The sequence below is a fragment of the Halichoeres trimaculatus genome, unplaced genomic scaffold, assembly GCF_033239565.1.
Source record: "Halichoeres trimaculatus isolate MK-OKI-2021-1 unplaced genomic scaffold, fHalTri1.1 fHalTri1_scaffold_28, whole genome shotgun sequence".
NCBI lineage: Eukaryota > Metazoa > Chordata > Actinopteri > Labriformes > Labridae > Halichoeres > Halichoeres trimaculatus.
In genome coordinates, this window is record NW_027437206.1 from 664,001 (window position 1) to 679,093 (window position 15,093).

At 42.5% G+C, this 15,093-nt stretch overlaps 1 protein-coding gene across 1 annotated transcript in view; it reads left to right on the forward strand.

Moving 5' to 3' along the window:
• LOC141786433 (SLIT-ROBO Rho GTPase-activating protein 1-like) overlaps nt 1-15,093 on the forward strand; it is a gene marked incomplete at its 3' end in the record, with an annotated part of 131,811 nt that overhangs the window by 86,640 nt on the left and 30,078 nt on the right. The window contains exon 3 of the mRNA XM_074665077.1: nt 2,687-2,849. Within this exon, the coding sequence (XP_074521178.1) occupies nt 2,687-2,849 (163 nt within the window). The remainder of the gene's footprint in view (nt 1-2,686; nt 2,850-15,093) is intronic.

Sequence of the window (15,093 nt, forward strand, 5' to 3'; positions counted from 1 at the left end):
GATACAAGGCAGGATGGATCCATGCTTTCATGTTGTTGACACCAAATTCTGACCCTACCATTCGAATGTCGCAGCAGAAATCCAGACTCATCAGACCAGCCGACGCTTTTCCAATCTTCTGTTGTCCAATTTTGATGAGCCTGCATGAATTATAGCCTCAGTTACCAGTTCTTCGCTGACAGGAGGGTCACCCGGTGTGGTCTTCTGCTGCTGTAGCCCATCTGCCTCAAAGGTTGGACGTGTTGTGCATTCAGAGATGCTCTTCTGCAGACCTCGGTTGTTACCAGTGGTTATTTGAGTTACCGTTGTCTTTCTATCAGCTCCAACCAGTCTGTCCATTCTCCTCTGACCTCTGACATCAACAAGGCATTTTGGTCCACAGAACTGCAACTCACTGGATGTTTTCTCTTTTTGGGACCATTCTCTGTAAACCCTAGAGATGATTGTGCGTGAAAATCCCAGTAGATCAACAGTTTCTGAAATACTCAGGCCAGCACTTTTGGCACCAACAACCATGCCACGTTCAGAGTCCCTTAAATCACCTTTCTTCCCTATTCTGATGCTCGCTTTGAACTGCAGCAGATCCTCTTGACCAGTGTTTCCCAACCCTGGTCCTGGAGGACCTCCTGCCCTGCATGTTTTAGATGTTACCCGACCTGATTCAAATGATCAGCTCGTCATCAAGCTCTGCTCGAGCTTAATAACGAGCCATTTATTTGAATCAGGTGTGTTGGAGTCAGGTAAGATCTAAAACATGCAGGGCAGCGGGTCCTCCAGGACCAGGGTTGGGAAACACTGCTCTTGACCATGTCTACATGCCTAAATGCATTGAATTGCTACCATGTGATTAGCTGATTAGAAATTTGCTTCAATGAGCAGTTGGACAGATATTGTCTGAAAAACTGGGGCTGGAACACTGAATTGATTCACATCTGTGCTCCTTCATGCCAGTCTCCTCATCACTGCAAGAGTCCAAACTGTTCCAAACTTTTTTTAATTTAATGTCTTAGTTTGGAGTGTGTGTGTGTGTGTGTGTGTGTGCGTGCGTGTGTGTGTGTATGTGTGTGTGTTTGCGTGCGTGCGTGCGTGCGTGCGTGTGTGTGTGTGGTTCAGATCATATGTGTTGTGGAGAGAGGCAAACAGATGATAGTCATAGTCAGAGGGAGTGTCTATGGCATTTTATGGTTCTGCTGTATGAACACTTTAGATTCTCCTGAGTTCAATGTAAATAATAATAATTAATCAATAAAAAACTCTTCATCTGTGCATGTTCATTTCAGTCACTTGTTTCGAAATTACACAGGTATTTACAGAATAATCTGAGGTGAGGGTGGGATAATGGTGCATTAACTAGGCCTGGGACAAAAGTCAATAAATCAATTAACCGTACGATAAAGTAATCAAACTCAAAAATTTTGCCGTCCTCAATTGCCATGTTCATTTGTGTTTGTTTTCCTTGTCTTGCCCATCAACACGGATGAGCCAGAGTGCAGCTACAAAAAAAGGCAACACAGCATTGACATGCCCACCTAAAATACAATCACTGGACACTTACTGAGGACGTCTGATTGACAAAGTAAATACAAATTGAACAGTGCATAATGTTTTGCACTCACAGAAAATGTATTCTGAACGCTTAAAACAAGACAACTGGACTGTTTATGGTTTAAGATTCAGCTGATGAGGCTGATGAAGCCTCATGGATGAGAGAAGAAACGTCTTTGCAAACTCTGAACAGTCCAGTTTTCTTGGTTTGGAGCGTTCAGAAGAATTTACATGGACACAGAAAGTGTAGTTTGCTACATCACAAAAGAAATGCTGCCCTTAAGTTTTTTGTTAAGGTGACATTTTTTAATTGAGAGCACATTTTGTTTTTGTTGTGTTTTTTTTTTTTTTTACTGTATTTGAAAGTTATTGATATTGCAAGTACTTTGATGAAAAAGACTCATGAAAAGTAAACTTATTGCATTTGAAAGGGTGTATTGCATTATTATGTAATATAACTTTGATATTAGTGCTTAATTTAGTCTAAAAATAATATTGTCAGTAATATTGTTTATTATCAATAATTGTGGGACGGTACATCGTCCAGCAACATTTTTTATTGGCCCAGGCCTAGTATTAGCTAAAATCAAGGAAGAAGGTTTATTTAATTCTGACTTTGATTTTTGCCATAATGGCCCAGCCCCACCATAAACAAAAATAAAAAATTCAACTTTTTCAGATTCCCGCTTGATTAACTGCTCTGAAAATCAGCTTTTTAAAATCCAGAATCTTGTAATTAATCTGATTTAAGCACTGTTTGTTTTCTGAATCTGATCCAGATAGAATTTTTTTATTGGTCTGATCCATACCATAATCCAGAGCTGTAGCCTGGGACTATGTTAAAACAACACAAACTGTAGGTCCTTCCAGTGTTTTCTTTAATTCATATTTTTTTCAAACATAGAATTTTTTTTTAAATTTAATCTGGATTTTATGGTTAAATTACTCAAACATATAGTAACCCACCCTGGACCAGAAAAATCCTGTTTTTACAATCCCATTTTAAAGTTTGAAATAAAAACTGCAAGTTTCAGCAAGACTTGATCTCTTGATGGAGTGTGATTGTTTTTATTTTTAATTTCAACAAGTTTGATTTTGAATCTTAATCTTTGACACACTGTCCGGCCTCTCTGTCATTCAGGAAAGACCAGAACCTCCTGTCCCCGGTCAACTGTTGGTACCTGCTGCTGAACCAGGTAAGGAGGGAGAGTAAAGACCACGCCACGCTGAGCGACATCTATCTCAACAATGTCATCATGAGGTTTATGCACATCAGTGAGGACTCGGCACGGCTGCTCAAGAAGGTGAGGAGCAGAGTGCACGTGTAAATGATTGTCCAACTGTGTGACCATTGTGTCATGTTTGATGTCTTGAAAAAATGTGTTAGTGAGCTTGAAAATGCTTTATTGGTGTTCCGTGACTGGAGAGGTGAAAAATGGAGGGGTTTGAGCTCAGATTGGATCCAAAAAGTAACTGAACAGACTGAAGATAAACCAGAAGGTGTGAACGAGGCACACAACAGCTTAAGTCAAAGGAAGCGTGGGATGCAACATGAACTCAAAACTGCACAGTAGTTCCCCTGAATAAAGACAGTTTGTTTTAATCAGTCTTTCTTCATGATTACATGATCACCATGACCTTTCCTTGATCATCAAAAAAGCCAAAGTTTGAAGTCACCTCTAACAGAGTCCAGATTCCTCCTCTTGGTCAGTAGTGTCAGAGTAAATCCCCCGACGATACTTTATTGAATGAAATGTTGTATCCAAAGAGTTCTGGTCCAGCTCTGCTGTGGCTCGAATCAAAGAAACGCAGAGAAGCTTCAGTCACCAAAGCTCCACATCGCTCTGCCACACTGTGGCTTCATGACTCAAACTGGGCCTCCGCTGCCTCTTTCCACCACAAAGACGACAACTCCCTAAAAGATTATGAGCTCCTATGCTGTAGGAGTCACATGAACTCACCACAGACCCAAATTACAAAGTGGTTTTTCTTTAGAGGAGCAACCCCCCCACACAAAGACATTCATTTCTCTGTCAGGGTTAGAGAGGCAGGTGGTGGACCTATCTTTCTATGTCTACCTATGATGCAGCTACAAGGTGAATTCTCCTCAGTCTGAGGCACTTTTCACCTTTTCCATCCTGTTCTAGATGCTGTTTGTGTTGAAGCTAGTGACTTTTGTGTTTGTATGTTGAATGATGCTGGGACACTTTATCCACACAGATACCTCGGTCAGAGAGTAAACACAGATACACAGTTCACAGTTCAACTTCTGCCTTTTATGTATCCTTTCAGACACAGCATTACAGCAACAGCACGATGGATAGGGATTAAACGAATGAGGAGGATAAATGATGATTGACATTAACGTCTGCAGCCACTAATCAGTTGTGCATCTTAACACTTTGGCAGTGAATGGTATCTGAAACAATAATAGAAGGCAAAATCAGAAACAGTAGCCATAGTAATATGAGGAGTTTTTCACCTCTCTCTCAAGTGGAATCTTTCTTAATGACTGTTGGGAAGGAATATCCCAATCTCTGGTCTTCATGTGCCGCTGTAATCAAACAGAATAGTCAATGGACATGGCGGAAAAACGTAAACATCACCAGCTGACTGCTCGCTGCCATTTTTAAAGTTGAGGAACGTCTCTAGTTGAGTCTTACATCATATCTGAGCATGTGGTGAAAGAACGCACCCTGACAACTTTCCATTTGAGTGGATACATGACACCTCAATCGGTTTGGGGAAAGGAATATTCCACCCCTGTGAAACCGATTAAATGCCAGAATCAGAATCAGAATCATTTATTAATGGCCACACAACAGGGTTGGTGGAATTTGTCTCCATTCCTTGTCCATTCGGAATGGCACTTCTCTTTCGAAAAGAGGTGTATACAAAGGTTAAATTCTTTCCATTTGAGCAAATAAAACAAATGCAAGTGGAATATTTGGGTTAGGGCTGGGCGATTATGGTAAAAATAAAAACCCCGATCATTTTAAGTGATATTGAAATCACAATTAATATACACAATTATTCATTTATTCAAAAACTTCAGTACTGATTTAAACACAACTTTAAAGAACCAGCAAGTGGCACATACAGTATTATTGATACACATAAGTCACACACACTCGCTGTGGCTGCACATGGAACACAGGAGAGCTATGAAGCACAGGAACTTGCATACATCTACACTGTGCGGCATATTAATTGTTTTTCTTCGATTATATTGTTTTTATGATTGTCAGATGACAAAATTGAAATCACGATTAAAATCCAATTAATTGTCCAGCCCTAATTTGGGTCCATGTATACATGGCTAGTGTCTACCTGGGGTTGGAATTACACAGTGACCTTTTGGGGAGCCCTATTTTTCACCATGTGCACCAGAACTTTTTTTTTTTTTTTTTTAACAATCGTATTCAGCTTTGCACATACGTATACACACAGATCTCAGTACATAAATCATAATCACAACTTAACAAGGAATTATGTACAGTTTGGAAAAAATACAAAATTTTATCAACAAAACTCAAAATTCATGGCAACATCCACACCCACATAAAGAGGAGAATCCCTTAAAATTAATGAATAATATTGTTACGGTCCCGACCTCTGGTGTGACGAGTGTGTGTGTCTGAGTGTGTGTGCCTGCGCCAGGTGTGTGGGTTTTTTCCTCCCTCCTCCCAGGTGATTGGGGGTGACGGCGTCCACCAATCAGGAGCAGAGCGCGACTGAGAGGAAGGTTACATAAGGCCGGCTGGAGTTGGGAGCGGGGACCGGCTGACCTGCAGTGGTCTGTCGCCAGCAAGGACCGTCTGAGCTCGGCTCTTTAAGATACCTACCTTGTCTGATTTGTCGCCTTCTAAGTTTTGTTGTAAAATTATCCGTTAACCTGATTTAATTTGTTAAATAAACTTCAGTTTGACTTCCCTTACTGACATTCTTTCATTTGAACATTCCTTATTTGCCTTAACACCTGGCTTATGTTACTCCCTTTACCCTTTAAGAGCTCTGGGGGTAACAATATAATCAAATCAAATAAATAAATGATAGCAAAACATCTTTTTTTCAAAGCCAGAAACTGATAAATCTGCCTGCAAACATCCAAGTCGCTGTTAATTTTTCAGATACCTCTCAACCTACATTTCTGTAAACACTAAACCAATAACAAACAAAAGCAAAGGACCACATAATGATTCCTCTCAAATGAGCTGCGTCTGTGTGAACCACAGACTTGTCCAACTTATAATTTGAGGTAAGTAATGACAGGAGCCCATGGATCTTTGAACAATTCTAAGTTTAGCTGGAGCTTTGCTGTGATCTGTTCCATCAGATATACCTTCGTTAATCTATCCCTCCATTGGATAAGAGTGGGAGGAAGAGGTTTAAGCCAAGTTGTTTTAATCATTTTCCTTGCCACTAAGAGAAGGATATGTAATAACTTGGCTTTTCTTTTATCCATTGCTCCATCCGGTATTAAACCTATGATGAAGAGTGGGGCTGTTTAATGGTAGGTCTACTCCCAGAATTGTCTGTATTTCTGTTCAAATCCCTGCCCAGAATGATTTTAGTTACGGACAATCCCAGAAAATATAGGTGTGATCCCCAACCTGTTTACAATTCCTCCAGCATAAATTTGTTTTATTTTTGTCATATTTTGATATTATAAATGGTGTCTTAAAATATTGCATTTTTAATTTCCAGCTAAACTCTTTCCCGGTTGGACTGTTAGTTATCTTATGCCCTTCTTTACACACATCTTCCCACTCTTTATCGTCAAAAACCACCCTCATCTCCCTCTCCCCCTTTCTTTTACATCAACCATATTTCCTGAGTATTGCTCCTGTAAATATATGTACATATATGAGGCTATTTTTTTTGGATCTTTTTCTTTCAAATTCTTTATCAAGAAGTCCTCTATAGGTGTGGGCGATTTTAAGGGTCCTCCATTCCTTGTGTGCCATTAGGTAACTCCTTAATTGTAAATATCTAAAAACTCTTTGTGGGACAGACTCAATTTATTGTGTAACTGCTTGAATGACTTCCGGGTTTCTCCTTCAAATAACTGGTTTATAACAACCAAGCCTTTTTTTTGACCAAGTGTTGAATCCTGTATCTATTTCATTTGGCAAGAAATTTTTAATTTTTGTGATTTTGACCACTCGAGATATTGTTGACGGCGTGCTTGTCTTTTTCTTAACTTGAAACCAGACCTTTTGAGTACAATTCATCTATTCATTCTCAATCTTAAGTTTTTCCAACTCTTTTGATCTATTAAGGCATGCCTGTCTTTTTCTTGACTTGAAACCAGACATAGTGTCTCCAGACGTACTGATGGGCATGCATGTTTTTCAAGTTCAAGCCATTTTGTCTCTTCATCCTGTATTACCCATTCAGCAACCCCTCAAAATTGTGCAAATTTGGTAAGTGAAGGCCACCTTTTTCATTAGGATACTGTAATAGTTTCTTTCAAATCCTAGGTTTTTTTTCCTTTGCCAAATAAATGTAGAAGTCATTTTGTCTAACAATTTAAAGGTAGAGCTTGAAATCCATATAAGCAGGGACTGAATGAGATATAATAATCGGGGGAGTGCATTTATCCGTATTGTTTCAATCCTCCCAAAAACTGAGAGTGGAAGAATTTCCCACTGGGCCAAGTCTGATCTTATCTGCGCAATCAGTTTACCCTAATTTGCCTTAAATAGACCTGAGGTATCCAGGGTAATCATTATACCCAGATATCTAAAACCTTGTGTAGACCAAGTAAATGTCACTTTTTTTCCTAGTTGGGAAGGCAATCTACCTACGAGCATCATGGCTTCTGATTAAGTCTCATTTACTTTATATCCAGATACCTCCCCATATTCATGCAAATTATCTAGGAGGGCTGGGATGGAGTGTAGGGGGTTGTTAATATATAAGATGACATCGTCTGCATACAGCGATATTTTATGTGTTTCTCTACCACCTGCTGTTCCTGCTATCTTGGGGTTCTCTCTGTTCATTTCTGCTAGATGTTCAATACTGATAGCAAATAACAGAGGAGAGAGGGGGCATCCATGCCTGGTTCCTCTTTTCAAATTAAAACTTCTTGATGTGTGTCCATTGACCCTGACTCTCGTTGAGGGCCCTATGTACAGCACTTTGATCCAGTAAATAAAATCTACATGAAAACCCATTCTTATAAGCATATGTTCCAATAAAAGCCAGTCTAGGCAATCTAATGCCTTGTCTGCATCTGGGCTGAGAAGCATCGACGTTTCAGCGGAATTTTTAGCTACAGAAATTATATTTAAGGTTCTTCTTATGTTGTTTAATCCGTGTTGTCCTGGTATAAAACCTGTCTGATCTGCTTTTATGATTTTGTTGATGCATCTTTGAACCCTTTTTTGCCATAATTGCTGAGAATTTTTTACATCAGTGCACTATAAACTTATCGGTCTTAATGAAGCACATTTTGCTGGGTCTTTCCCTTCATTGTGAATAACAGAGATAATGGCTTACGACCATGTTTTTGGTGGATCTTTTTCATTGAGGGCATAATGGAATACGTTTTGTAGAAGGGGAGTGACCTCCTCTCTGAACTTTTTATAAAATTTTCCTGGGAACCCATCCACTCCTGGCGATTTGACATTTTTTTAATTTCTTTATTACATCTCCTATTTCCTCTTTTGTGATCAGGTCTCTCAATGCATTTGATTAGCTTGGACAGATTGAGTTTATCTAAGAAAGTTTTAATCTTTTCCTCTTTATAGTTTGTTTTCATAGAATCATATAGAGTTTTGTAGAAATCAGAAAAGGCTTCCACTATATCTTTAGGATGAGATGACATCTGTTTTGAAGAGGGATTTACTATTTTTGAAATTGTCCGGTTTGCCTGGGCTTTGCATAACTGAAAAGCTAAAAGCCTGCTGACCCTGTTACCTGACTCATAATATCTCTGGTTTATGAATCTCAGTGCTCCCTCTGCCTTATCTGTTAACAGGTCATTTAACACTTTTCTGTGTTGATTAAGCAACATCAAGGTGCTTTCTTGCTTTCTGTTTTTTTTTTTTTTTTTGTGTGTGTGTGTTCTTCTAATTCGTTTAGAGTTTTTCAAGCTTGATTTGTTCTTTGTCTTTTTCCTTTTTTAATTTTGATGAGAGAGCTATTACTTTCCCCCTGAGTACAGCCTTTACACCCTCCCATAAAGTAGACACAGATACTTCTCCGTTATCGTTATGTTCCATATAATCTGACCGTTCTCTCTTAATTTCTAGTACCACCTCAGGATTGTTCAAAAGTGAGACATTAAGTCTCCAGTGTTTGAGTTGTTTTTCTGAGTCTAAGTTTATTGATATAACCACTGAAAAATGATCTGATATTGTAATAGGTTCTCTAAAACAATCTGTGACTTTAAAAGCATTTTGTTTTGATAGACAGAAGAAATCAATTCTTGAGTAGCTACCATGGAACTTAGAGAAAAAAGTGAAGTCTCTTTCTTTAGGGTGCTTTAGGCGCCAAATATCTACAAATCCAAGCTCCTCAATTGTACTACACAGAGCTTTTGATTTGGGGGTTTTTGGTCCTTGGGCTGATGTTTTTTTATCTATTCTTTGGTTTACCACACAGTTGAAATCTCCTCCCACTATTACTAATCCCTCTGCTTTCGTGGCTAGAAGGGCTGAAATTTCTTTAAAGAAACCCGGGTCTTCTTCGTTAGGTGCGTATACGTTTAGAATGGACAGCCTAGTTTCTCCAAAAGTTTAATCCAGGGTCATTTACATTTTCTCTGCAGGGGCTTTTTTTTTTTTTTTAAACGGTCAATTTTACTGATTTTTTCCTTTTTTCAAAAATACGAACAAACGAAACAGTACAAAACAAAAACAAAACATGTTGGTAGAACGTGTGCATCTTACATTTGTTCTTACATACTTGTGACAGTATTTCACATTTCAGGTATTTACATTTTCTCCTCCAGTCTCAAAATCACTAAAGCTGTCCCACTGTTCCCCTGTCGCATCATTTCTTGAATCCAATCGTCCCAACATCTTTTCACATGCTGCAATTACTATCATCTGCTCCCTCCACATTTTCAGTGTAGGAGTTTGAGTCTCCTCCCAGAACCTTAGAGTCAGTCTTATTTAAGTTATGAAGCCAGTTATCCATCCATCCATTTTCTGCCACTTATCCGGGGTCGGGTCGGGGCAGCAGCCTAAGCAGGGAAGCCCAGACTTCCCTCTCCCTGGCTACTTCGTCCAGTTCTTGTCAGGGGATCACGAGGCGAGGCCAGCCGAGAGATGTATTCTCCCCAGCATGTCCTGGGTCTGCCCCGAGATCTCCTCCCAGTGGGACATACCCTGAACACCTCAGGGCACATCCCTGAGGCGTCCAGGAGGCATCCTTGTCAGATGCTCGAGCCACCTAATCTGGCTCCTCTCAGCGTGGAGGAGCAGCGGTTCTACTCCAAGCTCCTCCAGGATAGCCGGGCTTCTCACTCTATCTCTAAGGGAGAGCCTGGCCACCCTGCGGAGGAAACTCATTTCGGCAGCTTGTACCCGCGATCTTGTTGTTTCGGTCACTACCCAAAGTTCATGACCATAGGTGATGGTGGGAACGAAGATTGACTGGTAAACAGAGAGCTTTGCCTTCCGGCTCAGCTCCCTCTTCACCATGACAGACCAGTGCAGAGTAGGGATGGACAATTAATCAGATTTTAATTGTGATTTCAATTTTGCCATCTGACAATCATAAAAACAACATAATTGAAGAAAAACAATTAATATGCCACATGTATTGTATGTATGATGTATTCAAGTTCCTGTGCTTCATAGCTCTTCTGTGTTCCATGTGCAGCCACAGCGAGTGTGTGTGACTTATGTGTATCAATAATACTGTATGTGCCACTTGCTGGTTCTTTAAAGTTGTGTTTAAATCAGTACTGAAGTTTTTGAATAAATGAATAATTGTGTATATTAATTGTGATTTCAGTATCACTTAAAATAATCGGGATTCTTATTTTTACCATAATCGCCCAGCCCTAGTGCAGAGTACGCATTATTGCAGACGCTGCACCGATCCGCCTGTCAATCTCTCGCTCCATCCTTCCCTCACTCGTGAACAAGACCCCGAGATACTTAAACCCAGCCACTTGAGGCAGGATCTCATCCCTAACCCGGAGAGGGCACTCCACCCTTTTCCGGCTGAGGACCATGGACTCGGATTTGGAGGTGCTGATTCTCATCCCAGCCGCTTCACACTTGGCTGCGAACCAATCCAGAGAGAGTTGAAGGTCATGGCTTGATGAAGCCAACAGGACTGCATCGTCTGCAAAAAGCAGTGATCCAATCCTGAGGTCACCAAACTAGACCCCCTCAACACCCTGGCTGCGCCTAGAAATTCTGTCCATAAAAGTTATGAACAGATTCGGTGACAAAGGGTAGCCCTGGTGAAGTCCAACCCTCACTGGAAACGAGTCAGACTTACTGCCAGCAATGCGGACCAAGCTCTGGCACCAGTCGTACAGGGAATGGACGGCTCGTAAAAAGCAGTCCAACACCCCATACTCCCGAGGACCCCCCACAGGACTCCCCGAGGGACTGCCTTCTCCAAGTCCACAAAACACATGTGGACAGGTTGGGCAAACTCCCATGCACCCTCGAGGACCCTGCTGAGGGTACAGAGCTGGTCCACAGTTCCACAGCCAGGATGAAATCCAGTCTGTTCCTCCTGGATCCGAGGTTCAACTAACCTACGGACCCTCCTCTCCAGTACCCCCAAATAGACCTTTCCAGGGAGGCTAAGGAGTGTGATCCCCTGTAGTTGGAACACACCCTCTGGTCCCCCTTCTTAAAAAGGGGGACCACCACCCCGTCTGCCAATCCAGAGGCACTACCCCTAATGTCCATGCAATGTTGCAAAGTCGTGTCAGCCACGACAGACCCACAACATCCAGGGCCTTAAGGAACTCTGGGCGGATCTCATCCACCCCTGGGGCCCTGCCACCGAGGAGCTTTTTAACCACCTCGGCGACTTCAACCCCAGAGATGGAAGAGCCCACCCCTACATTCCCAGGCCCTGCTTCCTCCAAGGAAAAAAGGGGGTCTTCGAAGTATTCTTTCCACCGATCCACAACATCCTGAGTTGAGCTCAGCAGCGCACCGTCCCCACTGAACACAGTGTTTACATTGCACTGCTTCCCCCTCCTGAGATGCCTGATGGTGGTCCAGAACCTCTTCAAAGCCATCCGGAAGTCATTCTACATGGCCTCACCAAACTCCTCCCATGTCCGGGTTTTTGCCTCTGCAACCGCCAAAGCTGCATTCCGCTTGTCCTGTCGATACCTGTCTGCTGCCTCAGGAGTCCCACAAGCCAAAAAGGCCCGATAGGACTCCTTCTTCAGCTGGACGGCATCCCTCACCACTGGTGTCCACCAGCGGGTTCGGGTATTGTATTTTCGAAGAAAACACAGCAGTGTAATGCCCCTTTGGCTTACAAGTTGTTCTAGTCCATGAGAGTCCTGTAACAGCCGTCTCCTCTCCTCCTGGCAGCTGTTCAGTTCAGGCAGCGCCCCAGAAAGTCTGTGCCCGCCGTACCTTTAAAATTAAGCTTCACTCTCTTTGGTACGCCGATCAGTCAGTAAGAAGAGCCTTCACCCGTTGTTTGAATATTCTCCCGAATGAAACTTTCAGCCTTTTTCGCATCGGTAAAGCTCCATCTCTTCCCTTCCCATGTGAACCTGAGGTTGGCTGGGTGTGCTCGAGTGTGTTTCACCTTGTGGTCCCACAGGTGCTCCTTAGTCATATCTTCATATATGGATAGGATACAGTTCTCCCATCATATTCCCCTCTGTTTCTTTGCAGCTGCAAAAACTTTCTGTCACGCAGTGTAACGTAGGAATTTTACCAGTATCATACGCGGTGGTTGTTTGTCATCTGGCGGTGGACCGAAGCTCCAGTGACTCCTCTCAATCTCATATTCCTCCCCTGTCAGCCCGAAACCATCAGACAATATTTTCTTGATGTATGCATTCATTTCACTTCCTGCTTCTTATCCTTCTTGTAAACAGACAAGCCTAATGTTATTTCGTCTGTCACGGTTTTCACGATCATCCACTCGGCTCCACAGCTGATCCACTCGTTTAGCCAGCCTCTCAATTCGCTCTCTGTGTTAGCACTGCGGTCTTCGACGTCGGCTATGCGGCTTTCTGCTTCTTATGGTACGGCCACACCAAATGCGTATTTGCGGCGCGATTACATACAAAGTCAATGCAAAGATGTGTTTAGACGCTGATTTGCCTTGGGCAGCGCGTTTGGGGCGTTTGGGGCGTTTGGGGCGTTTGGCGCGTTTGGCGCGTTTGGCGCGTTTGGCGCGTTTGGCGCGGCGCATTTGCGTGTTTGGGTGGCAGACGCGAATTCGCTTGAGTTGAAAATATTGAACTTTTGATGCGAATTCGTGTGAAGGCTTGCCGTGGCCTCCAATCAGCGATGATGTTCCTCCACAACGTTATTGATTTGATGACATTTGGGGGAACCGCCACCTGCTCCGGCTCCAACTCTGCCGGAAGATGGAGGAGAAAACAATCCGTGTCATCATCCAGATTTATACAATACGACGTGTGTGTTCTACAGAGACCTGAAAAAAAGGAGCAGGCTGGGTGAAAGTTGCTGAGGAGACAGGTTTTGAAGGTAAGCTCCGTAAACATTCGTTCCCAGCTGGATTTGCCTGCATGGGTCATCACTGAGTCCAACTGTGTTTTCCTCAGTGGAGTTTTGAGCTTGATAGAGAGGAGGAAAGAGCAGGGTAGGGGTAGAGCCAGGGAAAAGATGGAAGTTCTTTATGGTCCTCTCTTTCCTCGACCTCTTCATTATCTCCAGGGAGACCTCCGGGAACATGAGTCGGGGGTTTGGGTGGTCGGAGGTTCAGAGGGTCGAGGATGAGATCGCAGGGAACAGCCAGGCAGGGCCAGTGGAGGTGGATTACCAGGGAGAGGCAGCAGCCATTGATTGATCCAAAGCTTTCACACACTCTCCTGTCATGCTTTTGAAACCACAGCTCATTGTTTTTTCAGCTGCTCTTTTGGGCTTTCTGTCTTTAAATGAATGGGCTCTCTACTCCGCATGTGCAGTGCTATGCTAACGCGCGTTGCCCCTCAGCTTGTCAAAATAGTCCATCGGCGAGACTCAGGCGTTCAGGCAGTGTGTTACAGACGATTTGCGTGAATAAATTTGCGAGTTCGCATTTCGTGTGACCGCAGCATTAAATTCGAGTTTGTAATGCACTAACTGTATTCTTGAGCTCCGTTGTGTCAGACTTAATAGCTGAAACATCGATTGCAACTCCATTCAGAGTGGTGGCAATTTGGGCAATTTCCGCCATGAGATCCTCATTGCTAGCTCTCAGTCCTGTCTCAAGGCTAATTGGATTAGCTTCAACACCGCAGGTGATTTTTAGACGAGTCTGTTCACTTTGTTTCAGCTGGTTCATTGTCAGGCCCAAACTTGTATAATCGTCGTGACTTGAGTTTATTTATTAGTAACCTAAAACGTACACTCATGGGAAATTAAGTAGGGGAAGTATTCACTTTTAGCCTGATATGACCCTAAAAGTTCTGAGTAAGGAAAAGACTTAAGGGAGAATAGAGATAGGGTTTCAAATAAAAGGAAGGAGGCCATCCGCATAGAAAGAAACTCTATGTATTTGATCCTCTCAGATAATTGCTTCTATATTATTATTTTGTCTAAGTGCTATAGCAAGGGGCTCAGGGAGCACCCCTGTCTTGTGCCTCTATGTTGGCAGGAGTAGTCAGATATTAGATGGTTAGTCAGGATAGAGGCCATAGGCGATGCATATAAGAGCCTGACCCATGAGATAAAATTGGGGCCAAAGCCAAACTTAGTTAGGGTGATGAAGAGGTAATCCCACTCAACGAGGTTGAAATCACACGTGAGGCCGCTTTCTGACAAGGTTTATGAGCTAAAAGCTTGGAAGTCTTAGCACCAATTATTTAATGTAACCGTCTGAACCAGCATATACATTTATATCTATATTAACTGTCCCATCACATCTGATGTCAGATTAAAGCCGTTTGTCATAATGGAAAGTTAACCTGACGGCAGCTGGAAGTTTGATGTACATCTTACAATTAAACAATAAACAGCCTTAACATCTGATACTGTGATTTCCCATATTTCTCTGTTTTAGTCTTTATTTTTAACGTGATCTAAAAAGATGTAGTATATTATTGTAAGGAGGATGAGGCAGAGACACCGGGAGAGTATACAGTATATCACCAAAGGTTCTGCTATTTGGCGATGACAAACCAGGAGTGCAGGTGGATCAAAAGTATTCTGAATGGATAAGCCAGCTGTGTAACTGTCTCTTCATATTGTACTCCTATTAATGACTAAGGAACAGATTACATCTGTCCCGGGAGCTGGCCCACACGATGACACGCTTCGTGTCATCTGATGCGCCCTGCTGTCCATTCTCCTGGTACAGTGACAGTGGCTCTGACCGTCTCTGCTACCCGGTCTTTCCAGCACACACTGTTTCCGCGGTGCTGGG